At 41.6% G+C, this 27,755-nt stretch overlaps 1 protein-coding gene across 2 annotated transcripts in view; it reads right to left on the minus strand.

Annotated features, from left to right (window-relative positions):
- The window catches only part of SYNE1 (spectrin repeat containing nuclear envelope protein 1), a 488,794-nt gene extending 461,777 nt beyond the window's left edge, over positions 1 to 27,017 (minus strand). For both annotated transcript variants that reach the window (XM_065588833.1, XM_008177503.4), the window contains exons 1-2: positions 26,468 to 27,017; positions 14,929 to 15,219 (exon numbers count right to left, since the gene is read on the minus strand). In XM_065588833.1, coding sequence (XP_065444905.1) covers positions 14,929 to 14,995 — 67 coding nt within the window. In that variant the 5' untranslated portion in view covers positions 14,996 to 15,219; positions 26,468 to 27,017. The remainder of the gene's footprint in view (positions 1 to 14,928; positions 15,220 to 26,467) is intronic.
- Between the last annotated feature and the right edge of the window lie 738 nt (positions 27,018 to 27,755).

Here is a 27,755-nt window from a genome sequence, read left to right on the forward strand (position 1 = left end):
CAAACTGCTTTTATGTTTTATTAATTAGTAACAAAAGACAAGAACCATGCCATTTTGTAATTTCCAGTTTCTCTATTAGTAAAAAAAAAAAAAAAAAAAATCACAGAACCAAAAGTTCAAAAAGGAATGGTATTTATGGTACACAAAATCTTTGAGTCCAAGTAACATTAAACGCACAGGGTTCACTGCAGGAAACTACTAGTATGAGACACCGCTACAAAGATAAAGAGTAAATTTTATTAGGTCTGTAATAAACAGTGTACGCACAGTCAATGAACTAGATGTTACAAAGCTAATGAATGGTCTCAGTGCCATAATCTGTTTAGAAAGAGGTATACTGAAATGGTCTGAAAGAAGCCAGCCATAGTACTTTATATATTTGCCCTGTAAACCCAACTCTACTACTAAAACAATGCTATATTATATCTGCAGCTCCATTGCAAAATATAGGCGTTGCTCACACTAATAACCAACATTGTGCTACTTTCATTCTTAGGAAACTTGAGAACTGTGGCCATGGGACCAACTTAAAACACTGTAAAACAACTCATTGTTAAGGTTACACCCTCACAGCTACCTTCATAGTTGACACTTTTCTGTTCACACTTAGAAGTCCCAAAATAATCAGCCCCTTCGATTTTGTCAGCAAAAAATGACTAACAGTCTTTTGGCAATGTTTAATGCCTTAAATAGTATATATATTCTGAGACTTAAGAACGTGTTAGTTCTTGTCTATAAACATAGGGTACTGGACATACCTTTCAAAGTAATTGTGTAAGATAAATGGTCACTCTGCATTTTCATTTTTCCATAGGAGAACAGCGGTCACTTACAAACCACTTCCCCAAGAATGAGCCAAAACAATGACATTGTTGCACGGTGGAATTTTAATCATTTTCTGCCATGGAAAACAGAACAGTTTTATAATCTGAAGAAGTAGGTTCTCAGATAATTTTTTAAAATCCATTACTCAATAGAGGAGTATATTTTTTCTTACATTACACTTTCTGTAGTCCCTCTAGTGCTTTGTACTCTACAGCCAGCCAGAAGGAAGAGCACAAGTTAACTAGCCAATCCTTGCTTGAGAACTGTGCTAACATTATCAGTAAGTGTGGGGAAGAAGCAAGGAAGAAAACTAAATAGGAACTTCTTGGTCTGTGCACAGCAATTAATTCTGGGATGAAAAGAAATAGGAAAGGACAAATGAAAGGGCAAAATCAGTAGGAAAAGAAATTGTATTTTTAAACCTGCTCAGAAAGATTTGCAAACAAAGGAAATGTTTAAAATAAAAAAGTGAATTAATAAACAAAACATCAGTACGTACATTCTCCGCTCTACAGTCCCCCTTTAACTGCACTGCACTAAAATGAATGCTTCATCCCACATAGTGCCCTCACACACAACTTCTCTGAGGAAAGCATACAAATGAACCCAAAGCATCATTAAAGTAATATACTGTGGATCCAGGACAGCATATGGTCCTTTATACTGAACTATTTTTGTTGATCCATATTGCAAAACATCACACAGAACAACCAGTGCATGTTTTGTTATTTTTTAAGACTAATTCAACTAATTCATGCCACTTTTTCTTGATATCCTTTCCAGTAAGTTTCTGTAGCTCCTAAAGGTGATTCAGGACAATGCTACGTCAGGGTTTTAGCAAAATACTAGATTACCGCGGCATATCTTTATTGGATCACCTGCATTGGAAGGGACCTCTAATGGGTCTCTTACTTCATATCCTTGCACCACCACAGGACTGATTTCAGTATATTCAGTCACCACTAATAGATGGTGTCTAGTCAAGCCTTAAATACATCCAGCAATGACAATTTCACAACCAGCTTTGGCAGCTCCCCTTGTGCAGTTTTAACTAATATTTAACTTGGATCTCCCTGGCTGCAGCTTAAACCTTTTACTTCTTAACCTGCCCATTAAAAAATGAAAACAACTGGCTTCTTTTCTTCTCTTCCTTTTAGTCCTAAACAGTTGTCGAGTTTCCTCAGTCTCTTTTTTGCTGCATTGAACATGCCCAGCTCTCTTATCCTTTCCTCACACATCTTCGTTTCCAAACATTTTCTCTTGAGTATTTCTCACCTATATCTCTCTCACATTGTAACAAATCAATTTCCTGCTAAGCAACATATCAGCTGTCAACATTCCTATTTAGACTTGCAAATCATCATTCAGACTTGCTTCTTCTTACGTCATTAGTACAAATCTTTTAATTCTTCCTTGTCCTTCTATATGAGAGATACTGTAGGGGAATGCTATCAATTACATTTCCTTTAACCCAGTTCCAGTGCGTAATGAGTTAACTTGGCTGGAAGACTCATTCACTTAAGGAGGAAAAACAAATTAACACAGTAACTGCTGTATTTCAGAAACAATCCCTGGGATCCAACTGGGAAATTTTAGGGAAGGAGGTTCCACAAAGAGAAGGCACCAGAAGGAAAATTTGGAAACAGCAAGTATCAGGGGTTGGGAGGAAAGGCAGCCATGCAAAGAGCATGGGTGGGAAGCAAATGTGATTAGGAACTAAGCCCTGTGAAGCAGGGACCATCTTTTTGTTCTGTGTTTCTACAGCACCTAGCACAGTGTCTATGACTAGAGCCGCAAGGTGCTACAGTAATACATATAATACAGATCAATAATAAAGATTCAATTGGGCAAGGTGCTCAGCACGCTGCCCCCATTCAGCAAAGCACTTAAGCATGTGCTTAACTTCAAGACTTAGTTCCATTGCCTTCAAAAAAAGAAAACAGCAAAAGCAGGAAGATTGTTGGAGGCAGAGTGGGCACTAGTATGAGGAGACAACTCTAGTAGCTGATCTATGACTGCTGCTACCCCTTTATGGGAAAGGAAGAAGAAAAATTCGAAAGAAAGAGAAAGAAGAGATAGAAATGATGGGGAGAGGAGGAGAAGGAAGGAGGCATATACAGAGGAAGAATACACTGTCTTTGATAGCATTAGCAGAAGGAGGTCATTACCACTTACAAAAGCAGAACCTATCCAGGGTTATGTAATCTGAAATAGCATCATTATTGGGCCTTTAGCCAATTGGTTCCTGAGTCTCTGAAATCAGTCAGTGCTACTGTGCGTGTTACAGTAGTTAATGGGCTCTCTTCAAACCTGGAGTCCACTGGCTCTCCTCTTCCCACTGCTGCCTGCCCTGCTGAATGACTGTACTGCATTCTTTCCAAAGCCAGGTGGAAGGTCTCTGGAACCAGAGGGAAGGAGGGAGTTTGCAGCAGCACAACACACCCACAACCCTCGTTCCATTCAGGGGTCTACAGTTGGCACAGCCCAGAATGCTGGTGAGGCCAGACTAGGAGGGGCACAGCCACAGTGCCTAGATATGCCTGATTCAGTGCATCCCCCTTGGGCGGGGTCCTGTGGAGTTGACTATAAGTCAAAACTGTCTTCCTGTGATACAAACCCCAGGGAGGTCAGTGGTAGAAACACAGTCTACCCACTCCCTGGAGTGAATGCGCTCCCTGGTGAATCAAACACAATGTTGTACAGGACACTAAAATTCCAGAGCGCCATATAAGTGCTAAGTATTATTATAATCTATTTTATTATAATCAGCTAAAATAAAGAACACTCTTGAGTGGAATTTTTACTACCCAGACATTCTGAAGTTATCAGCTCTATTAGCTATATTTAAAATCAATCTCATTACAGTGTGCTTTTGTGTTAGCTTCAACTTTTAAAATTATAAAAGGCACTTGTGATACTATAGAAAAAAATCAGTGAATATAATACCACTCAAAACAATTCCTTCTTCCCAACCTGGCAGAGAAAGGCTATTACAAATGACAAATTAGAAGAAGGAGGAGGAATGGGAAGGAGAAAAAAACTGCAATAGTAGTATGACATATTGACTCTTTGATATCATTTTACAGGCAAGAGCAAGTCGGCATATAAGGGTACATCTACACTATGAAATTAGGTCGATTTAATAGAAGTCGATTTTGTAGAAATCGATTTGATACAGTCGATTGTGTGTGTCTCCACTAAGTGCATTAAGTCGGTGGTGTGCGTCCACAGTACTGAGGCTAGCGTCGACTTTCGGAGCATTGCACTGTGGTAGCTATCCCACAGTTCCCGCAGTCTCCGCTGCCCATTGGAATTCTGGGTTGAGCTCCCAATGCCTGATGGGGCAAAAACATTGTCACGGGTGGTTCTGGGTACATGTCATCAGGCCCCCCTCCCTTCCTCCCTCCCTCCGTAGAAGCAATGGCAAAAAATCGTTTCTTGCCTTTTTTCCTGGGTTACCCGTGCAGACGACATACTCACTGTCACCGTATGTCTCCTGGGTGCTGCTGGCAGATGCGGTACTGCAGTGCTACACAGCAGCATCCCCTTGCCTTGTCTTGCGGACGGCAGACAGTGCAATACGACTGCTAACCATCGTTGTCGTCCCGTGGGTGCTCCTGGCCGACCTCAGTTAGGTTGGTCGGGGGCGCCTGGGCAGACATGGGTGCTCCTGGCCAACTTTGATGAGAATGGTCAGGGGTGCCTGGACAAAAATGGGAATGACTCCAGATCATTCTCTTCTTTAAGTTTCGTCTAATGGAGATTCAGTCCTGCCTGGATTACGCGCAGCCAGACACCAGGGCGGTTAGAAGAGCACAGCAGGGTGCACTGTGCATCAGAGAAGCTTTGAAAACCAGTTTCATGATTGGCTAGGCTATGGTGTGAAAGTTCTGTTTGTTTCTCCTTGATGAAAACCCGCCCCCTTGGTTCACTCTACTTCCCTATAAGCCAACCGCCCTCCCCTTCCCCCTTTGATCTCCGCTTCCAGAGGCAATAAAGTCATTGTTGTTTCAAATTCATGCGTTCTTTATTAATTCATCACACAGATGGGGGGATAACTGCCAAGGTAGCCCGGGAGGGGTGGGGGAGGAGGGAAGCACAGGGGTGGGGTAGTTGTAGGGGCACCCCCTAGAATGGCATGCAGCTCATCATAGAAGCGGCATGTTTGGGGCTCTGACCCGGAGCGGCCGTTTGCCTCTCTGGTTCTTTGGTAGGCTTGCCTGAGCTCCTTAAGTTTCACGCGGCACTGCTGCGGGTCCCTGTTATAACCTCTTTCCTTCATGCCTTTGGAGATTTTTTCAAATATTCCAGCATTTCGTCTTTTGGAACAGAGTTCGGATAGCACGGGTTCGGATAGCACAGTGATCAGATGCAGTACCTCCCGTTCGGTCCATGCTGGAGCTCTTTTGCGATTCTGGGACTCCATGATCACCTGTGCTGCTGAGCTCGCCACGCTGGCCAAACAGGAAATTAAATTCAAAAGTTCGCGGGGCTTTTCCTGTCTACCTCACCAGTGCATCTGAGTTGAGAATGCTGTCCAGAGTGGTCACAATGGAGCACTTTGGGATAGCTCCCAGAAGCCAATACCGTCAAATTGCGTCCACACTACCCTAAATGCGACCCAGCAGGGTGATTTCAGCGCTAATCCCCTCATCGGGGAGGAGTACAGAAATCGATTTTAAGAGCCCTTTAAGTCAACAAAAATGGCTTTGTCGTGTGGACGAGTGCAGGGTTAAATCGATCTAGCGCTGCTAAATTCGACCTAAACTCGTAGTGTAGACCAGGGCCAAGAGTGACAAGGTCAAGAAGAACTGACCCACTGTCATTTGTGTAATAGGACTGCATGGGAGTTACCTGACAACTGTCACAAGCATGACCACATAGCTTTAACTGTACAAGCATATCACTAGAGGAAAGAACAAAATTACACCCATGCCAGTCTTAAGAGTACAAAGACGTAAGGCACTAGAATCTCCACCTCCCAGCTTTATCTTTGGAGGGTTATATTTTGATTTTTACAGCAATTACAAGGGCTCTAAAAAATCTTGAATCTCTCAATAGCTATAATTCCTTTGGATAGGAATACATGCATTCTTGCATTCCTGGGGAAACTCGCACTTATTCTGGGCCTAACAGTTCGGCCCGTACATGATTAACATTTGCTCCCATGAGTAATCACAATGACATCAACGGAACTAATGTCATGAGTATTATTCATCTTGGTACAGCATCCAGGAAAACAGAGTCCCAATCCTAATAACAGAATCATAGAAACATAGGGCTCGAAGGGATCTCCAGAACTCATCTAGTCCAGCCCCCCAGCACTTAGGCACAACCAAATAAACCTAGACCATCCCTGTCCAACCTGTACTTAAAAATGGCCAATGATGGGGATTCCACAACTTCCCTTGGAAGCCTATTCCAGAATTTAACAACTCTTATAGTTAGAAAGTTTTTTCTAATGTATAGCCTAAATCTCCCTTGCTGCAGATTAAGCCCATTACTTCTTATCCTAACTTCAGTGGGCATGGAGAACAACAGATCACGTCCTCTTTGTAACAGTAAATTAACATATTTGAAGACTGTTGTCAGGTCCCTTCTCAGTCTTCTTAAGACTAAATCTGACAAGTTTTATAACCTTTCATCATAAGTCATGTTTTCTAAACCTATCATCATTTTTGCTGCTCTCCTGTGGACTCTCTCAAATTTGTCCACATCTCTCTTAAAGTGTGGCTCCCAGAACTGGACACAGTACTCCAGCTGAGGCCTAACCAGTGCTGAGTAGAGTGAGACAATTACCTTCTGTGTCTTAAATATGACACCCCAGAATGATATTCACCTTTTTCACAATTGCATCACATTGTTAGCACATATTCAATTTGTGATCACTATCACCCCCAGAGCTTTTTCAGCAGTACTACTGCCTAGCCCCTTATTCCCTATTTTGTAGTTATACATTTGATTTTTCCTTCCTAAGTGTAGTACTTTGCACCTGGCAGATTCACCTTACTGCTTTCAGACCAGTTCTCCAATTTCTGAAGGTCCTTTTGCATTCTAATCCTTTCCTCCAAAGTGCTGGCAACCCCTCCCAACTTGGTGTCATCCACAAATTTTATAAGCATACTCTCCACTCCATTATCCAAGTCATTAATAAAGATGTTGAATAGATTCATAGATTCATAGACTTTAAGGTCAGAAGGGACCATTATGATCATCTGGTCTGACCCCCTGCACGCTGCAGGCCATAAAACCGTCCCCGCCCCTTCCCTGGACCCTGCTGCTGAAGTCCCCAATCCTGTTATTAGTGACCTCAATCGGCAGAGACCCTCCTGCTAGAGATCCCTGCCCCATGCTGCGGAGGAAGGCGAAAAACCTCCAGAGGCTCAGCCAATCTGCCCTGGAGGAAAATTCCTTCCCGACCCCAAATATGGCGATCAGTAAGACCCCGAGCATATAGGCAAGAGTCTCCATCCTGACCCCTTTTAGCCATTATGCTATTTACCTACCATTGCTTGGTTTTCCTTAACAACTATGTTTTACCATTAAACCATTCCCTCCATAAACTTATCTAACTTAATCTTAAAGCCAGACAAGTCCCTCGCCCCCACCGTTTCCCTCGGAAGGCCGTTCCAATATTTCACCCCTCTAACGGTCAGAAACCTTCGTCTAATTTCAAGCCTGAACTTCCCCACGGCCAGTTTATATCCATTCGTTCTCGTATCCACGTTAGTACTAAGCTGGAATAATTCATCTCCCTCCCTTGTATTAATCCCTCTAATATATTTAAAGATAGCAATCATATCCCCCCTCAGCCTTCGCTTTGTCAGACTAAACAACCCAAGCTCCTCTAGTCTCCTTTCATACGACAGGTTTTCCATTCCTCTGATCATCCTAGTGGCCCTTCTCTGCACCCGTTCCAGTTTGAGTTCATCTTTTTTAAACATGGGAGACCAGAACTGCACACAGTACTCCAAATGAGGTCTCACCAGCGCCTTGACTGAATAGACTGAACCAAAGACGGATTCCCATTAGATATGTCCTCCCAGTTTGATAGAAAACCACGATAACTAGTTTGTAATATAAATAGTAACATACATAAGTAAATATTAATAATATAAATTACAGTTGGAGTTACAGAATCTTGCTTTTTGTTAGTACAAGGTGAATCACACAAGGTCACTGCACAAGGGTATGCACAATAAGGAATGATGGCAGTAATTTGTGGGATTTAGCAACTGGCCTACATAAGGTTCAATGAAGAACCATGTCTCCTTCTCAAGCAGCTTGGTGCATATGGTGGCTGCACATGATTCTTCATTCTTTAAGATGCTGTAGCCTGCTACCCTTCTTTGAGTGCTGGTCCAGAGGGGTATGAAGCCGTACCCTCACTTCTCTCCTTCCCTCAGAGCTGGGCTGAGGAACAGTACCTATGTTGTCCTGCGTGCAGGGACTGGAATCGTGCTCCTTTGCAGGCTACGGAAAGTGGAACAGATTCCTTACATGCTCCCCGCCCCAATGCAGCTTTTCTAGACCTTTTCCCAATCTGGCCAGGTGAGGTGCTAGCATTGACTGAACAGACTGAAAGTTTTACATTCTGCATCTGCCATAATTACTCTACCAAGCTGAAATAACTGATGATTTAAAACAAAGAAAGCTTATTTTGTCTTCCTTGAAGTTTCCTGGGGGTGATCATTAGTAATTCGATCCACATACAATATCTACTTTAGGTATTTCAAAACTTAGATGTAAGGATCCCTACTAGTAAATATTTTTTCCCAAAACATCTATGGGAGGTTGTCAAGTGAACCTGAGCAAACTCATTACACAGTGGCAAAGAACACAGATGGATTTCCATCACCTTTCTGTCCCGTCACCCATTCCCAGTCATTCCCACAGGCCCTTCCAAAGGCCCACCATCATCAGCTTGCAGCACAGTTCAGCCATGCCAAGGAAAAGCACCATCCTACCCCAACATCAGGGCAGGAACAGAAGACGTATAGCCAGTGCAGTGGGCAGAGTGATGGCTCTACACTAGTCCAGGATTCCCCTACTCAAGGCTGTTCTATTAGGTGCTGAGCACCCTCAACTCCACTTTCAGTGGGAAACAAGTGCTCAGCACCTGGCAGGAGCAGGGCCTGGGATTCAGTGCAATTACGCCAGGCACACAGCTCTGCAATCCTCTACATTCCTGTCTGTCCTCACATGGCGGTATTTAAATTAAGACGACAGAGATAGGGTAGCTGTACTTTGTAAGGGCTAAAGGGAGCCTGCCCAGGAGATTGTCCGCTCATCCATAATGCAGGGCCACAACCTATAAAAGGCTTATGCTCAAACTACTATCAATCTCACCAAAAGTAAAATATTTATTTAGCTACTGCAGCAGAAGCCAAATCCTAACAATATCAGGCTTTTCATTTGAAAAGCAAGGAAGCTAGAAAATGATTTTTAAAAGCTATTCTGATAACTAAAAATTCATATGCAACTCCATGTCTGGTTTCAGTCTACTACATTTTAATGTCAATTCGTTATGTTTTTGTTTGATGCCTTTCATGAATCTAAAGAGCAAAATTATTATAGCAATTTTTGTAACAAGTGTAGCAGATTTTTAAGACGTAAAAAATAAAAAATATAATCTAAAAATCATGCAGTGCCACAAATGAACAGGTATCTGAAGACTAAATGCTTCACAAATGGCTATGAGGCACCAATTTTTTGGGAGAATAAGATGCAACAACTTGACCATTAAGACACAAGATCTCCACAAGGATTACACACAGCTACTAATTAAGTATCACTTGCAGCAGCATCCTTGCTCATAACTTCTGCGGAACAAGAAGGAAATATAGCAGACATGATAAGAACGTAAGAACGGCCATACTGGGTCAAACCAAGGGTCATTCTAGCCCAGTATCCTGACTTCCAACAGTGGCTGGTGCCAGATGCTTCAGAGGGAATGAACAGAACAGGACAGTTATAAAGTGATCCATTCCATGTCATCCAGCCCCACCTTCTGACAGTCAGAGGCTTAGGGACACCAAGGGCACAGGCTTGCTTTCCTGATCATTCTTGGCTAACAGCCATTGATGGACCTATCCTCCATGAACTTATCTAATTCTTTTCTGAATCAGGTATAATTCTGGCCTTCACAACATCCCGTGGCAACAATTTCCACAGGTTGACTGTGTGTTGTGTGAAGGAATACTTCCTTATGTTTGTTTGAAACCTGCTACTTATTCATTTCACTGGGTGACCCTTGGTTCTTGTGTTACGTGACAGGGCAAATAACATCACTTTCTTCATGCCATTCCTGATTTTATAGAGCTCTATCATATTCCCCCTTAGTCATCACTTTTCTAAGATGAACAGTCCCAGTCTTTTTAATTTCTCCTCATATGGGAGCTGTTCTATATCCCTCATCATTTTATTGCCCTTTGTGGTACTTTTCCCAATTCTAATATATCTTTTTTGAGATGGTGTGACCAGAACTGCACACAGTATTCAAGATGTGGGCATATCACAGACTTATATAGTGGCATTACGATATTTCCTGTCGTATTAGCTATCGCTTTCCTAACAGTTCCTAATATTCTGTTAGCTTTTTTGACTGCCACTGCACATTGAGCAGATGTTTTCAGAGAACTATCCATGATGACTCCAAGATCTCTTTCCTGAGTGATGACAGCTAATTTAGACTCCATCATTTTGTATGTATATTTGAGATTTTTCCAATGAACATTACTTTGCACTTATCAACACTGAATTTAATCCGCTTTATTGCCCAGTAACCCAATTTACTGACATCCCTTTGAAACTCTTCACAGTCAGCTTTGGACTTAACTATCTTGAGTAATTTTGTATCATCTGCAAACTTTCCCACTTCACAGTTTACCCCTTTTCCCATATCATTTATGAATATGTTGAACAGGTCCCAGAACAGATGCCTGAGGGACGTCGCTATGTCCCTCTCTCCAGTGTGAAAACTGACCATTTATTCCTACCCTTTGTTTATTTTAAACAGTTACTGATCCATGAGAGGACGTTCCTTCTTATCCCATTACTGCTTATTTTGCCTAAGAGCTTTGGTGTGGAAACTTGTCAAAGGCTTTCCTGAATGTCCAAAAACACTATATCCACTCAATCACCATTGTCTGCATGTTTGTTGACATCCTCAAAGACTTCTAATAGATTAGTGAGGCATGATTTCCCTTTACAAAACCTGTGTTGATTCTTCCCCAAACATATTTATGTGTCTGAGATTTCTCTTGTTTACTATAGTTTCAACCAATTTGCCTGGTACTGAAGTTAGGCTTACAGGCCTGTAGTAGCCAGGGTCACCTCTGGAGCCTTTTTTTAAAAAATTGCTGTTACATTAGCTATCCTCCAGTCATCTGGTACAGAGGCTGATTTACGCAATCGGTTACATACCTCAGTTAGTAGTTCTGCAATTTCATATTTAAGTTCCTCCAGAACTCATGGGTGAATTCCATCTGGTCCAAGTGACTTATTATTGTTTAATTTATCAATCTGTTCCCAAATTTACTGTACTGACACCTTAATCTGAGACAGTTCCTAATATTTGTCACCTAAAAAGAATGGCTCAGGTATGGGAAACTCCCTTACATCCTCTGCAGTGAAGACAAATGCAAAGAATTCAATTGCCTTGTCTTCCTTGACTGCTCCTTAGCACCTCAACTGTCCAGTGGCCCCACTGATTGTTTGGCAGGTTTCCTGCTTTTGATGTACTTAAAAGAAATTTTGCTATTAGTCTGTGTGTCTTTTGCTAGTTGCTCTTCAAATTCTTTTTTTAGTGGGCTTAATTATACTGTCCATGCAGTTTGCAGACATTTCACTCTTGTGACTGTTCCTGTAGTTCCCCTTCCTGAAGTTAAATGTTACTGTGGCGTGTTTCTTTGGTATTTTCTCCCGTACAATAATGTTAAATTTAATTATATTATAGTTGCTATTACTGAGCGGTTCAGCTGCATTCACCTCTTGGACCAGATGCTGTGCGCCACTTAGGACTAAATCAAGGACTGCCTCTCACCTTGTTGGTTCCAGGACTAGCTGCTCCAAGAAGCAGTCATTTAAGGTGTTAAGAAACTTTATCTCTGCATCCCGTCCTGAGGTGACATGTACCTACTCAATATGGGGACTGTTGACATCCCCCATTATTACTGAGTTTTCTGTTTTTGTGGCCTCTCTAATCTTCCTGATCATTTCACAATCACCATCACCATTCTCGTCAGGTGGTTGGTAGAATATTCCTACTGCTATATTCTTATTTTTCAAGCATGGAATTTCTATTCATACAGATTCTATGATACTGTTTGATTCAGTTCAGATTTTTACTCTATTTGACTTTGTGCTTTTTTTAACATACAGTGCCACACCCACACCAGCTTGACCTACCAGGTCATTCCTATATATTTTATATCCTGGTATTATTGTGTCTCACTGATTATCATAGTTTCACCAAATTTCTGTGATGTCTATTATATCAGCATCCTCATTTATACCAGGCACTCAAGTTCACTCATCTTCGTATTTAGACTTTTAGCGTTTGTACACAAGCACGTATAAAATTTGTCACTATTTAGTTGTCTGTCTTCATGTGATGTAATTTTTTTTTAACAGAATATCAGCATTGGAAGGGACCTCAGGAGATCATCTAGTCCAACCCCCTGCTCAAAGCAGCACCAATCCCCAAACAGATTTTTTTTACCCCAGGTCCCTAAATGGCCCCCTCAAGGATTGAGCTCACAACCCTGGGTTTAGAAGGCCAATGCTCAAACCACTGAGCTATGCCTCTCCCGGGACTCTGTTCTGTTGGACTGCTTCTCTTCAGTTCCTACCTATACTTTATATATTTTTATCTTCTCCTCTTTACTAGGATATAGAGAATCCCCTTTAATAAATCCTCCCATAAGAGATATCTCCATCCAAACTGTGTGCTCCTCTGCACCTGTCAGCTTTCCCCCAGCCCTTAGTTTAAAAACTGCTCTATGACTTTTTTAATTTTACATGCCAGCAATCTGGTTCCATTTTGGTTTAGGTGGAGCCCATCCTTTCTGCATAGGCTCCCCCTTTCCCAAAAGGTTCCCCAGTTCCTAATAAACCTAAATCTTTCCTCCCAACACCATTGTCTCACTCATACATTAAGACTGCACTTCTGCCTGACTAATTGGCCCTGAATGTGGAACAAGAAGCATTTCAGAGATTGCTACCATGGAGATCCTGGACTTTAGTCTCTTACCTAGAAGCCTAAATTTGGCCTCCGGGATGTCTCTCTTACCTTTCCCTGTGTCATTGGTCCTTACCTATATCATGACCATCAGCTCCTCCCCAGCACTACACATAAGCCTTTCTAGATATCTCGAGCGAGCCGCAATCTTCACACCCAGCAGGCAATTCACTATGCAGTTCTCCCAATCATCACAAACCCACCTCTCTATATTTCTAATGATCAAGTCCCCCAATAATATCACCTGTTTCTTCCTAATACCTGGGGCTGCCTCCCAGGGCCGGTGCAAGGAAGTTTCGCGCCCTAGGCAAAACTTCCATCTTGCACCCCTCCCCCACCCAGCTAACCTCGCCCCCCCTGCGGCAGCTAACCCAGCCCCCCACCGGGGGAACCCACCACCTCCCCCGTCTGGGGAGCCCCCCCCGCAGCAGCTACCCCCTCTCCATGGCAGCTAACCCCGCCCAGGGAGCATGCCTCCACGGCAGCTAACCCCACCCGGGGAGACTCTCCCCCCTCCACACGTGGCAGCTAACCCTGCCTGTGGAGACTCCCCAAAGGGAATATCATGACATCATCTGGAATAATGCACCACATTGCAGAAGTCCTGCACTATATTGCACTAACTACTACGCAGCTCCACGATCCCTCCACTTGTTAAATCTTCAAACAACACCTTTATTGCTTTTTCCATGCCCCTTACTCTTGGGAAAAGCTGCCTGTAAACACCCACAACACTGCCTGATTGTCCAATTTTTTGACCGGGGGACTAAGGTTAGACGTGCCACCATGACAGAAATGGGAGGAAAAGGACAGGAGAACAAAGGAAGCTTCAAGATGTAGAAAGTCTAGACAATTCTGTGCACTGAACTCTTGAAGTCCATGGAAGTTTTGTGTGTTGAGGAACTGCAAAATTAGGGTTTGATCCTGAAACGTTAAAGTTAATGGGAGTTTTTCCACTGAGTTGAATGGGAGCAGGATTGAGCCATTAGTCCCTAAATGTCACCCTACTGCTGGTAACAAAAGTGCTGCTAAGAAAGTGTTTACAGATGGCTAGTGAATACTTTAAAATGCAGGCATTTAAAAAAAATTATATTAGATGATACCTTTTTACTTCTAAGTTTATAAACTTTAACAAGTTTTAATGAACATTATCATTTCAGTTAGCCATGCTTGTTTGTGATAAAGAGAACTTAAAGCAACTTATTAAGTTCTATCTGATGACAACTGACTGCAACAATAACCAGAAGTCCCATGATTCGTAAGGATATCAACTCAGACAACAACAACACTTAGCTCTATACTGTAAGTTCTTCAGGGCAGAGACTATCTATTACTGTGTGTCTGTAACAATACCCAGCACAATGAGGCCCTAATCTTGTTTGGGGCCTCTAGACCTTATTGTAATAGCAATCATTTTTAAATTATTATATTGATTGAGGACTTTTCATCTGTAGTGCTCAAAGCAGAGAAGGAAAGTAAGTGTCTTTATCACCATTTTACACATGGGGAAACTGAGGTACAGAGAGGTGAACTGACTTTGCCCAAGGTCACTGAGCAGGTCAGGGGCAAAGCCAGGAATAGAACCCTGATGTCCATACTGCCAATCTACTGCCTTATCCAATGAACCATGCTGCATAATGCCATATGCTTTTAAACATAATTAATAATGTAATACTAGAGGAAACATAACCAGAAATCTGCAAACACATCATAAGCAAACATTTTCCTATAGATTAGTTTAGAACAGTAGGTTTTTGAAATGTATAAATCATTTTAAAATGCTTTTCTGGCTTTAAAGAGTATTATATTTGTCATCTACATGAACAGATGACAGATACAGCCATTCAGAATCAGTCACTTACCTTGAAGCCTTTGCATAACATCAGCAATATCCCTGGAAGATCTCCCCACTAGCCTGGAGGAGGCCATGGTCTCTTTGTAGCAAGAACGCTTTCAGTGACAGAATCTCCACACCAAGCCGCAGACCTCAACAGGATGAAGAGTTTGGACTACTTCCTTTTAGAAAGCATCACTTAGCTTGAGCACAGAATGCCTACGATGAGTCATAGCAGCCTTTCCCCCAATGAAAGCACAGTACTTGCTTGCAATGATTGTGCTACAGCACTGTCCTTCCTTCATGAGACCTCAGAAGTCTGAAAAAAGAAAGACGTGGGCTTTAGAGAAACCTGCACCAGTTCCTGTAAAACTAAGAACCATCATCTTATTAGCTATTCTAACGCATAAAGAGTGGCATGTGTGGCATATATTGTATCGCTCAAGTCAGAGACACAATTAATGCTGAAACTTGGTTGGCAATCACTACTTCAACTGAAAGTACACAAACAAATGATTAAAGTCAATTGAAAACATGCCAGACATTGATACTTTTTATGACAGGATTGAGTACGCTGTTTCAGAAGGTTATGGTACATCAAATATTAAAATAATATTGCATCTAAAGGAAGAAATATAAAGTCCCTGGTAAAACTGAAACAGTTTAAAACTATCACTATATTTCATTGCATTAAAAAATAACAGGTAATAACTTTTTGATCAGGATAAAATGTTAATCCCTAGTTCTACTAAGTTACTGCCCATAATCTGAAATGTCTTACTTTGCCTATTATAATATTTTAATCACAGTAGTAATGTACAGTAAAGTTGCTTTTTGGGTCACTTGGCATAAAATGTAAAGTGTAATTAACATTACAGGTCCTTAACTCACCACTGTTACTCAAGTTTTATGCTAGAGTAACTCTACTGAAATCAATGGAGTTACATCAGTGTAAAACTGCCCTGTTACAGCAACACCTTGGGCCTCCAAAATGCTCCTGTAAAACAATATCTGAACAGCAAGAAAAAATTGGACTTCCAGGGGGGGTTAGTTCCTCAGTGGAAGAGAAATGAGTAGATACAGACCTAGAACATTCTTTCCTACCTTGTTTTATTCATAGTGCATACACGGAGCCAGGGCCGGGTTTTGGCCGCCCCAAGCAGCCAAACAAACAAACAAAAAGCCGCGATCGCGATCACGATTTGCGGTGGCAATTCAGCGGAAGGTCCTTTGCTCTGAGCAGGAGTGAGGGAACATCTGCCGAATTGCTGCAGAACAGCTGGATGTGCCGCCCCTCTCCGAAGTGGCCGCCCCAAGCACCTGCTTGGTAATCTGGTGCCTGGAGCCGGCCCTGCACAGGGCCAGCGTCCCGCCCCCCCAGACACAGTTGAACTGCACTTGACACAGAGCCTGGGAGTGGGTGGGAAAAGTAGCTGGAGCCAAAATGCCCATTGCCCTAACAGAGAGCAGCCGTTGGACTGTTCTACATTAGGCAGTCTAGAATGGTCCGGTAGGGTCTGCACCACCATCTGAGAACTGTAAAAGCAAATCATACTCCAGCTCCATCCTGATCCTCATCATATCCCCTTCTGCCCTTGAAATACTCCCTACACCCTTATGTCCAGGGAATCCCTGTCTGCCATTTTAGGCAGTTCTTGGTCCTCTTTACAGTGCCAGAGCAGTACAAAGTCCACAGAACAGGGAGTCAGGATCCAGCCCATTGTTCCTATTCACAGTGCTGTGCTCAAAATCTCAGACCAAAGAGTGTATGATTCTGCAGGCCTAATTCTCCTCTTAATCCTAACAGTTTTACATCAGTGTGGCTCCACTAACTTCAGTGGCATTGTTTCTGATTGCACCAGTTTCAGTGAGAGGATAATCAGGCTCTGCAGCACTATCTGTATGTTATCTCTGTGCCAACACTAAGGAAGTGTGAAACATGGGTTCAGCTGGAACAGATTTGCTAACATTTTGAACAGTAATGAACCTGTAGACAAGGTGCAGGCATTTTTAACTGCATGCGGCTGGAGGAGCTCCTGTGCAGGGCTAGCTGACACAGTATTAAAAACACCTCCCTACTGTCTACTCTCCAGCTAAAAACTTAAGAAGTACCCTGACAGCTGCACCTGTACCACATGTATTATTCTCTCTTATAGCAAATAGTGAAATGCTGGTGTTGATAAGTGGATGGTTCTGGCTAGAGAGAAGCATGGCCAGAGCAATTCTGGGATGCATCAATTCAGGTCACACACTGTGGCAGAGCCCCCTCTGGTGCTCCTGACAAAAATTAAAGCTACCCTTCCCTAACAAAACCTACAAGGTAGTTTGGCAAAGGAAACAGTGCTTGCCCTCCCCCAAAAAGTTAAATCCCCTTTGAAGAGCAGTGGATTGTGCTGGTGAAAATAGTTGCAATTTGTAGCTCTCTCCTCCGATTGCAGTGAACCTAGTCCACCAAGCTGAGTCGAGGATGCCCAGAACTATTCAGCCCTCTTAATGATTAACTTTGAGTATCTATATGCACAGTTTATCAGCTTATTCAGTGAGTGGTCCAAAGATAGATACACTGTATTTTTAATTTTCAGAGAACTAGTCTTGTTAGTTTTGTTGTCAAAAACAGAGTTCTTTTTTCCTATTGATGGAATAAAAATATTATTTTCTTAATATGCTTGTATGAACTGGGTCTGGATGATCATTATTAACCCACTCAAAACATGTGGACCTAGATCCTCAGCTGGTATAAATCAGTGAAGCGCCACTGAAGTTAATGTTGTTTTAGACCAGTTGAGGAAGATACTCACTCCTTAGTAAATTCCAATTCCAATGTAAAATAATCTAGAAAATGGTGCCGTGCATGTATATTTAGATTTCCCTTACACGTACTGTTTTCTCTGCATAAAATTTACAGGTTGAACCGGTTCACCTTTATAAATGGAATTGTAGCAATTAATAAATTATCTTGCTGAGATTAAAGAATGAGTGCTGTGTAGTGAGAATCCGTGGCCCTAAATCATAATTCATAATCCTTTGTAAGCAGTGGGAAGTGATTCTAATGTAAAGAGGGGGAACTAAGCTGCAACAGATGGGGAGAGAAAACGGTATTAGCAGACACGGAAACAACAGCATCACTACAGTCACCTCATCAACCAGAAAGAACCATAGGAACATATAGTAGGCATAACCAACACAGATTAAAGGAATATTCTTTCTAGTCTAGTATCCTGTCTCCAGTAGTGGCCATCACCGGATGCTTCAAAGGAAGATAAAAAATAAAATCCAACGTGCACATAGTCAGTTTTGCAGTGTAATAGGGAGTATATTTTTTCCTCACTCCTACAGGCAATCAGTTTATATCTCAAGCCATAAGATTTGTTTGTTGTGCTAACAATGTTTTACTCTTCAGAGTTGCAAATACTATTAAAAATCCCATTATACTAAACATATTTACAGCACTTCAGAAAAACATTTCATTATAAAAAGCTAGCAGGTTTTCCCATTGTGTATCAGCCATATGTATTAAAAACCTGAAGGAATAATTTTCAAAACATTGCATAGGTTTGTAACTATTTGGAGTCCTTGTCTTTAATGGCAATTACATGGCTTAAAATAGCAATGCTTTAGAAAATTAGCTCTAAATACAAGCATTTCTATAAAACTTAAATTGAAGTACCCAGTACTCTGCAAGCTGCTCTAGGTTTTAGCATTCTACAGGTGACTAAAGCCTTGTTTTTGTTACATTATTATTGTTATGCCATATTATTAATTACTTTTTGACATAGATATACGGTAGAATCTTACAGTTACAAACACCTCAGGAATGGAGGTTGTTCGTAACTCTGAACAAAACGTTATGGTTGTTTTTTCAGAAGTTTACAACTGAACATTGACTTAAAACAGCATTTTTCTTCTGCATAGTAAAGTTTCAAAGCTGTATTATTAACTATCCTAATTTAAATGAAACAAGCTCAGAAACAGTTTCTTTACCTTGTCAAATCTTTTATTTTAATCTTTCCCTTTATTGTTTTAGTAGTTTATGTTTAACACAGAACTGTACTGTATTTGCTCTGGGGTATTTTTTGGCTCTGCTGCTGCCTGATTGTGTACTTCCAGTTCCAAATGAGGTGTGTGGTTGACTGATCAGTTTGTAGCTCTGGTATTCATAACTCTGAGGTTCTACTGTACAGAGACTAAGGATATGACATAAAAATGAACAAGTATCCTTAACATTGTAATAAATGTTCATCTCATTTAAAAACATCATTGCCATCTGCCTGGGCACAATGGGACAAAATAATACCTGGTATAACTCAGTTTCCTTCACTGGGTCCATGTGTGGCCCAGTGTGATTTTAAAATAAAAATAAAAGATGGAAAGTCAATTTCTGCCCTCAGATAAAAGCACAAACCCCAGTAAAGTCAATGGCAGCTGTGCATGTCAACCCAAGAGCAGAAATTGGCTCTTGCATGGCATTGGTTTTAAACTCTGTAGAATATGTTATTTTTTCTGCAAATTCAAGAAAAGGGAAATCTTATCTCATGTAGAGAATACTAGTACCAAATCTCTTGTGTTATCTTTTTGATTAGAAGGCCTAAATTATTTCACAACACTTAGAAACTCGTTAGCTGTACTTAAAATCAGGCCACTAAATGAAAATAAACAAGTTTCCAGTTATTGTTAAACCTGGAACAACCACTAGGAGATCTGGTGGTATCTCATTCTTCTAGTCTCCAGAGTTTATAAAACATGTGATAGCTAATGAACATGCAATAGTCTTAAAAAAGACTATACTTAATTTCTATATCCAATCTAACACTCTCGTTGATGACAGAAAAAGGGTTTCCTGGTTGAAAAATGGGAAACCGCAAAATACGTGTCTGTGTTTTGGTCAAAAAAACTATTTTTTGAGAAGCTGTAGTGTTTGCTCTTTTACATGAGCACCATTTCACACTAATTCACACACTATTTAAGGGGAGCATTCAAGAAATCTTCACCCCTTTCAAATTAGCAATCTTTGGCCCGCCTATAAATTGATCCTGCTGCCTTTTTAGGCCTCAATTAATTTTTTTAAAATGTAGGTAAATGGCTTAATTTGTTCATCTTTATCGTATTTATAGTATGTAGTTCACTGTGAATTACAATTATTGTTAGTAATAATAAATCAATTTGGTAGAGGAAATACAAAGTGACAGGGATGGAAGTTGGGAACAGTCCAATTTACTAACCCAACAGAATACAAATTCATATTTATGTTAGTATGAGGAAGTAGAAAGAGGAAGGTAAAAGCAGAAATATGCAAATGACAGGATGAACACTTAATAAAAAACTATAGTATATTTTTTTAGTTATTATTTTGATATTACTAATCATGTGCTGTGTATCACAATGTTTGTAGTGCTCAGCGAATGCTGAGGATCTGGCCACTGGTCATCAGAATTTTTAAACAACAGTCAATAGCTGACTTAAGCTAACATGATATATGCCTGGTGCAAACAGATTTAAAATGTCCACACAGGGCTTTATTAAAATGATTTAAAAACTGGTTTTGGTTAAACTGGTGCTAGTTTTGTGTGTTGACAAGGACACAGTTGGGATTACAACTCAGGAGTTCCTGGCCTCCAGCCCCGTGCCAATATCTTAAATTATGTTCCCTCTGGAAGAAAGTTTAATAAAGCAGCCAGATATGCTCTTATATAGCCCAAAGTGCTCACCTACAGCTGTAGCAACTACATTGCACTAAGTCTGTTTCAAGGAGAAAATTTAAACATGAAAAGCATTAGGATAACAGTGTTTCAAGCAGAGATACCATTTGGTTTTTAGCCTTGTGAATAAAAGAAAGAAACTGCTATTGGACCACATTTAAATTGCAAATCTGTACTTATTTGCTAATACATTGTGCAATACAACAAGTCTATGTGTGCTGGTGCTCTCCCAAAATCTGCTGGGTCTTAAACATACATTACATAAGATCATGGAAAAAACGTCAGTTTGGCTCTGGAAAGTGTTTAGATACTGCTGTTCCCAACTTCCATCCCTGTCACTTTGTACTTCCTTTTTTCTACATCATGGATTGCTTTCGGAAAAAGAAGGTAAAGGAAGATGTAGATGTTGACCTTTCAAAAAGAACACAAAATAGAGACATTCAAACAGGACACCAGGTTCTAAGCTACTGTAAATGCCTCCACTCCGAAACTGAAAGAATTAATATTGGAAAATTGTCAGTTTTTTTTTCCTGAAAAAAGCAAGTGAAGTACCCTCTCTGGAGCTTCAGATGCTTCTTGTTCTGACAGTTATGTTTCTGCATGCTTTTGAACTTTAAAACATAAAGTTGAGGGCTTATAAATTGACCATATGGGGGGGGGTTGGGTGAGGGGTCATATTTAACGAAAGCTGGACATTTGACATTTTAGAATATGGCATAATCATCGTGCAAATTCCCTGTACCTTACTCTGCAGACTGTAAAATGGTCAATGAGGCTCCAGTCCTGCAAGCATATAGGGATATGCTTAACTTCAAGTGTGTGAACAGTCCCACTGATTTCAGTGCAACTATTCACTTGTTACAAGTTAAGCACCTGTATAAACATTTGTAGGAAGGAGAGCTAAACGTGTATTTGCTTTTTATATTTTCTGTGAAGCCAGGCAAAATATAACAATACTAAGGTGCCTACCTTCTCGGATGGGTATGTACTCAGGCAGCTAGCCCCTCCCGCAGCTTGCATCACGGCTACTCTTTTATTTTTAGCACACTAGCTCAATCAGAGGTAGCATGGGTATGTCTACTCAAGCTGGAAATTTTACCTCCAGCTGGAAGTATAGACTTACCTTTCCGCAACTTTAACTCTTAACTGTTCCATTCAGACAGAAAAACACTAAAATTCTTGATCAGTCCTGAGACTTCCAAGCAAAAAGGGGCACGTGGCCTATGGTGATAAACACTCCCTTTCCTGTCCAAAAGAAAGAAAATTCATAGTAGAGGTTTTCTTTGACACTAGGCGCCAATGCCTCAGCATAACTCCACTGAAGTCAATGGGCTGTACCAATTTATGCTAGTAGGGGAGCTGGTCCTAGCGAAGTATCCTTTAATGAGTCACGTATTCTTTAATCCAAGGATGAAGTATCCTTTAAAGAGTCAAGCTCAAATTTTAATAAACTAAAACAAATGCCCCATCCTGATGTATATTCATGATTATGAAAACTCTTGAGTACAGTCTATTTAAATTGTAACAGTTTGAAGCACAACTACCATTTATTAAAACAATGAATTTATTAACTGGAAAATGTGCAGAGCTGGTGATGAAAAGGAAAGTATGGATTGCCTGCATTCAAGAGGCCAAATGGAAGGGAGCAAAGAGAAGAGGTACTGGGGAAGGCTATTAACCATTATACTATGCAATGTTGAATAAGAGAAATGGAGCTTTAGACAAAGTGATGCGGGAATGTGCCGTGGTTGTGGATAGGATAAGTCACAGGATAATTTTCATTAAGTTAGCTCTTGAAAATGTCCCCCTAAATGTTGTATGTGCATAACCCCAAGTAGGATGGGAGGAACAAGAAAAAGAGAATTTCTGGGGGGAAATGGACACTGTTGTACAAAAAATGATAAAGAATGAAAGAGTGACTCCAAGGATAAATGTTAATGTCCACATGGGGAGCGACAGTAAATGCTTCAAAAAGGTAGCATGGCAGCCATGGGTCTGGACATAGAAACAAGGAAGGAAAAACTATCTTACAGTACACCCAGACATATGATTTGGTAGTCAATACATTCTTCACTGAGAAGGAAAAACATTGGATCAGAATAGTAGTAGAAGGTAGCAGACGGTTTATCAGAAGAACATCAAAAACTGTAAGGTCATCCCAGGGGAAAGCAGTGCAACTCAATATAGAATGCTAGTTCTTGACAATGGGTACATAGTGAATATGCGAAGAAAATGGTCCAAAACAATACAGAAAACCAAGCGCTGGAAGCTTAATGAAAGTTAACAAGGAGTTTAAAATGAACATGTTGGAGATCTATTTCGAAGAGTTAAGAGAAAATACAAATCAATGATGGAAGCATACTGCAAGCAAAATTCCAGAATGTGCAAAGAGTCTGGTTGGTGAAACAAAAGCAAGACCCTTTTTCCCCCCCAATCACATCTGATGGTGGAATGAGTAAGTTTGAGAGGTTGTGGAGAAAAAAGAACAAGCATTTTTAACTTTGGCGAGCAACGTCCAACAGTAGGATTTTCAGCAGTATAAAAAAGCCAAAAGAGGTGGCAGCCGCTAATGCTAAAACCATGATGGAAGGCTTATATGACTGTCTTGAAACAAAGGAGGGTGAGAAGGAAATATATAGACTGGCAAAGACCTATTAAAGACATTGGTGAGATCAAAATAATTAAATTGAAAGTGCAAATACATTGATCAATGAGAACCAGATTGAGGAACAGGGGAGAAATTACTTTGAAATGTTTATGAATGAGGAGATTCCAAGAGAACCATGCTGCATGATAAAACCAAACCAGGGTCTGCTGGCACCAGTCCTAAAAGAAGCTGCAGAACCAACAAGCAACATGAAAAATAAGAAAGCTCTCAGCCCCAATGGCATAGCAGTAGGAGTATGGAAATGCCTGGGTCAAATCGGTGTGAATATATTGGCACAACTGTTTAATTCCATCATGAGGACTGAGAAGACAGCAATGCCTGAGAAAAATACTGGTACTAATGTGCTCTAAGAGAAAAAGAGACATACAAGACTGTGTAACTACCTTGGCATTAAACGTATGAGCCACACGATGAAGATTTTGGAGAATGTTATTGATAAGAGACTATGAAGAAAAGCAAAAGGTCAGTGACAATCAGTTTGGATGTGTTCCAGGCAAGTCAACAATGGATGTTATTGCTGCATTAAGATTTCCCAATATATTTCCACAAGCAAAAGAGGAAAACCTTGCTCATAGTATTCATTGATCTTCAAACAGCTAATGACCACGTTATGAGAGAAATAATCTGGCTGTGTACAAGAATGAAACAGATACTTGAAGAATATAGTAGAGTCATCCACAACACGTACATAGGTGCTGTTACCACAGTTAGAAGGCCATGTGGAGAAGCCCAGCAGTTTCTTGTAAGAGTTGGAGTACATCAAGGGTCAGCACCACGCCCTTTTTTGTTTCCGTTGGTGCTTGATTTACAGAAAACATGCAGAGAGAGTGGCATGCTTTCTGCAGAAGATGCAGTGCTCATGGGGGAGAGCAAAGAGGGAGTGGCAGAAGATTTAGAGAGATGGAAGTATCTATTTGAAAGAAATGGCATGGAAATCAGTGACACAAAACAGAGTATATGGTCTATAGATTTGATGATGCATTTCAGAAAGACAATGAGACTAAGTCTGGGAAAGCCAATCACTACCCAGAGGTACAGAAATTCAAGTACCTAGGTTTGATAGGATAATGGTGTACTCAACAATGAACTTACATGCAGAACAGGAAAGGCATGGACTAAATGGAGACAAATGAGTGGAGTGATCTGTGATAGGAGAATGCCTATCAAATTGAAAAGCAAGACCTATAAGAGAGCAATTAGGCCTGCACTTTTGTATGGCTCTGAATGTTGAGCACCAAGGAAGAGCCAGGAGTAGATCCTAAATACAATGGAAATGGAAATGTTAAGATGGCTGCTTAGAGTTACCAGAATGGACCATATTCAGAACAAACAATCTAAGGGAAGTGTGAAAGTGGTACCAATTATAAAAAAGCTGAAGGAATCCAGGCTTAGGTGGTTTGGACATGTGAAAAGAAGATCAGAAGAATATAAGAAATAGAGTGAAGGATTGGAAGACCGAAAACTGGATGGATGAATGTTATACAAAAGGATCTCATTAGCTGCGAAGTTTCCAAGGAACTGCTTCAAGACAGCCTAGAATGGAGAAGAAGGACTCAAAAAGATGATCCCATATCGATGGAAACAAATACTAGAAGAAGAGGAGATTTAATTTAAACACAAATCACACGACTTTGAGCACTTCAGTGATTAATGTCCATCCAGTTGTATTTCATAACGAATGATATAAAACGGAATTGCCACTGATTTAGTCAATGTCTGAAGACAACATATTAAAAATTAACATCACAAATTAAAAGAAATTCAGGAAAGCAGAGACAATCTTTCAAACTTCACATTTGGGCATGATCTGTTGATTTGGGACAGTAGTTCCTCTTTTCTTTAAGACATTTTATTAAAGAATGTTTCAAATATCCACAAAATAATGAACAGGTGGTTGCTGTCAGAAATAGTGAACATCTCCAAAAATTACAATATTGTACTCATAAAACATTGTGACATATAATTTACCACTTAAGGTTAGCACCATAAACAATAAAGTATTTCTATTATTCATAATTAAGCCAACATAGCACCCAGACAGATGAAAGTAACATTTTTAATATAGTTTAGCAACATTTTGTTATAAAGACCTGAAGTGTTAAAACACATCTTAGCCTTTGTGAAAATGATTCTCAGAGATTACTCAAAATTGATTATCATCAATACTACAACAGAAAAATACGTCCTTTTTGGGTTTCTTTCAGAAAACAACCTCAGCACTTGCAAGGTTTTGGTAGGCACCCAGAAACAACATACAATCTCCCCACAAATCACACAGGAACAGATTATGAGCCCCTTACTGACATTGCTGTTCAGTTACTCACAGGAGTAGTCTCACTGACATCAATTGGCTATCTCATGAGTATCTGCTCACACAATCCGGCCCATAACAGGAGACTCTGAGAATAGTTCAAACAAGCAGCTCTCCCACTATTAATACTGTAATCACTAGAGGAGAAATCATCACGCCTCAATGTCAAAATCCTAGAAACAGCCTTGACTGCTAATATTTCAGATCTGGTATCCTTCAAAGTTTTTACACACTCTCTCTCACTCACACAGACACACACACCCCAGTGCATTTTTGTTTGAATTTTTGTTGCAATAGTCTTGCCCTTAATGTATTACCATTCTGTACAGCCCAAGCTGGGCAAATCCATACAGTTATAACCTGACAAGTCATATGTTTCTAGGTGAAATATATATTGCTCTGTAGTGTATGTAGTGAATGTCAGGAATGGATGCATTTGCGTGTGCAGTTCCCTAGCCTTTGGTGCATATTTCCCCCCTCTCCCTTGGGTAAGGACCTGATCTATAAAATCCATTGAAGTCCATGGAAAGTCACTGATTTCACTGGGGTTTGGTTCAGGCCCAAGAATAGTTTCTGTGGTGGGGTGCTCTGTCTCATAGGGTTTGATTACAACCCTATATTTTCCTATTCAAAATCAAATACATTATTATTAACAACATAAATCCCCAAAAGACCACTGTCCCTGGTTCCTGTCTCGCACCAGCTAGCCCTGAGGCAGAGAGAGAGCTGCTCCTAACGGAAATGACACTGTCGGCACTGAGCCATCTTCACCCAGGACGCAGAGACCCAAACTGCGCCCATCCTCTGGAGGGCAAGTCAGCCGGGCGGCGCGGCACAGCGCGGGCTGCCGGCTTGCTCGGATCGCCGCTTGCTCCCCCGGCCAGCACCGTACCTCTCTCCCGCAGCGCTCTGCTCCTCTTCGGCCGCCCTCCCGGTGCCCCGGCCCCTGGGCTCTCCGCGGGATCTTGCCTCGTCTCCGAGTCCCGGGGCTGTGTTTGCAGGGCTGACAGGAAGCCCCCTGGCTGCCTGGTTACCGAGTGCAACAATCCCACACACGCTCTGTCCGTACACACACGCGGCTGCACCTAGCAGCGGCCACCACCTCCTCCCTCCCTCCGCCCCTGCCCTTCTGCAGTCAAACCAGGCGGACGGAGACTCCCTCCTTCCCCCTGCACCGCGGGCTTCTCGCCGCCGTTGCAATGGGGAAGCAGGTGTGTGAGTGTGTGTGAGGGGGGGAGGGCTCTGTGGCCCTTTGGCAATTCCCTGGCACGTACAGGCGCCCCTCCTCTCAAGGCTCTGGTCCCTCCCCGCCGTTACACGCAGTGCATCGCTCCGGGGATGCACTGCGTGTAGCAGTGGGAGATGCTGCGCGTATGTAGGCGATGCAGGATTTCCCTGCTCAGAGACCCCCCCCCACACACACACACCACCAGCAGCAGTACACACGCGCGCGCGCGCTAGCCCGCCCCCTTGCAGTGTTTCCCAGGCAGCGTCTGTGCTGTCATTTGTCCCCGGCCTTCTCTCTGTCCCCTCCCTCCCCGGGGAGATTTCCTTTAGTGGGAGGAGGATGGGCTGGCCATCACAGCACGCGTTTCTCCAGTCTCCTTCTCTCGGCTCCCTGTGATTTGCTTTGCAGAGTCCAAGCACATTATTTCTAAGGGGGGGAATGTGTATACCAAGCCCCACATTTTTCAAGCACAGACTCTCATATCGTGAACGCAGTTGGAGGCACGTAATTGGGGACAAAATTGCAAGTGCAATCAACCTGGGCCCCAACGCCATCCTTCGACATGCCTGATTTACCAGTTCAATACTAGGATCTAAATTGCACTGCAATTTTGCACTAACCTATAATTGCACCTGTGATATTAGAGGCAAGCTTCAGACCCAGCTAAAAATGAGGCCAAAATATTCTGTAGTGATGATCCAAAACATCACAGCATATTCTTAAAATACCTTGTATTTGTTTGGGGCCTTCAGTGTGGATCTCACAGCACTTCACAAGTATTAATGAGCAACAGAGGGTCCTGTGGCACCTTTAAAACTAACAGAAGTATTGGGAGCATAAGCTTTCGTGGGTAAGAACCTTGGGTAAGTCTTGCATCTGAAGAAGTGAGGTTCTTACCCACGAAAGCTTATGCTCCCAGTACTTCTGTTAGTCTTAAAGGTCCCACAGGACC

This window comes from Chrysemys picta, chromosome 3 (genome assembly GCF_011386835.1).
Source record: "Chrysemys picta bellii isolate R12L10 chromosome 3, ASM1138683v2, whole genome shotgun sequence".
In the NCBI taxonomy this organism is placed as follows: Eukaryota; Metazoa; Chordata; order Testudines; family Emydidae; genus Chrysemys; species Chrysemys picta.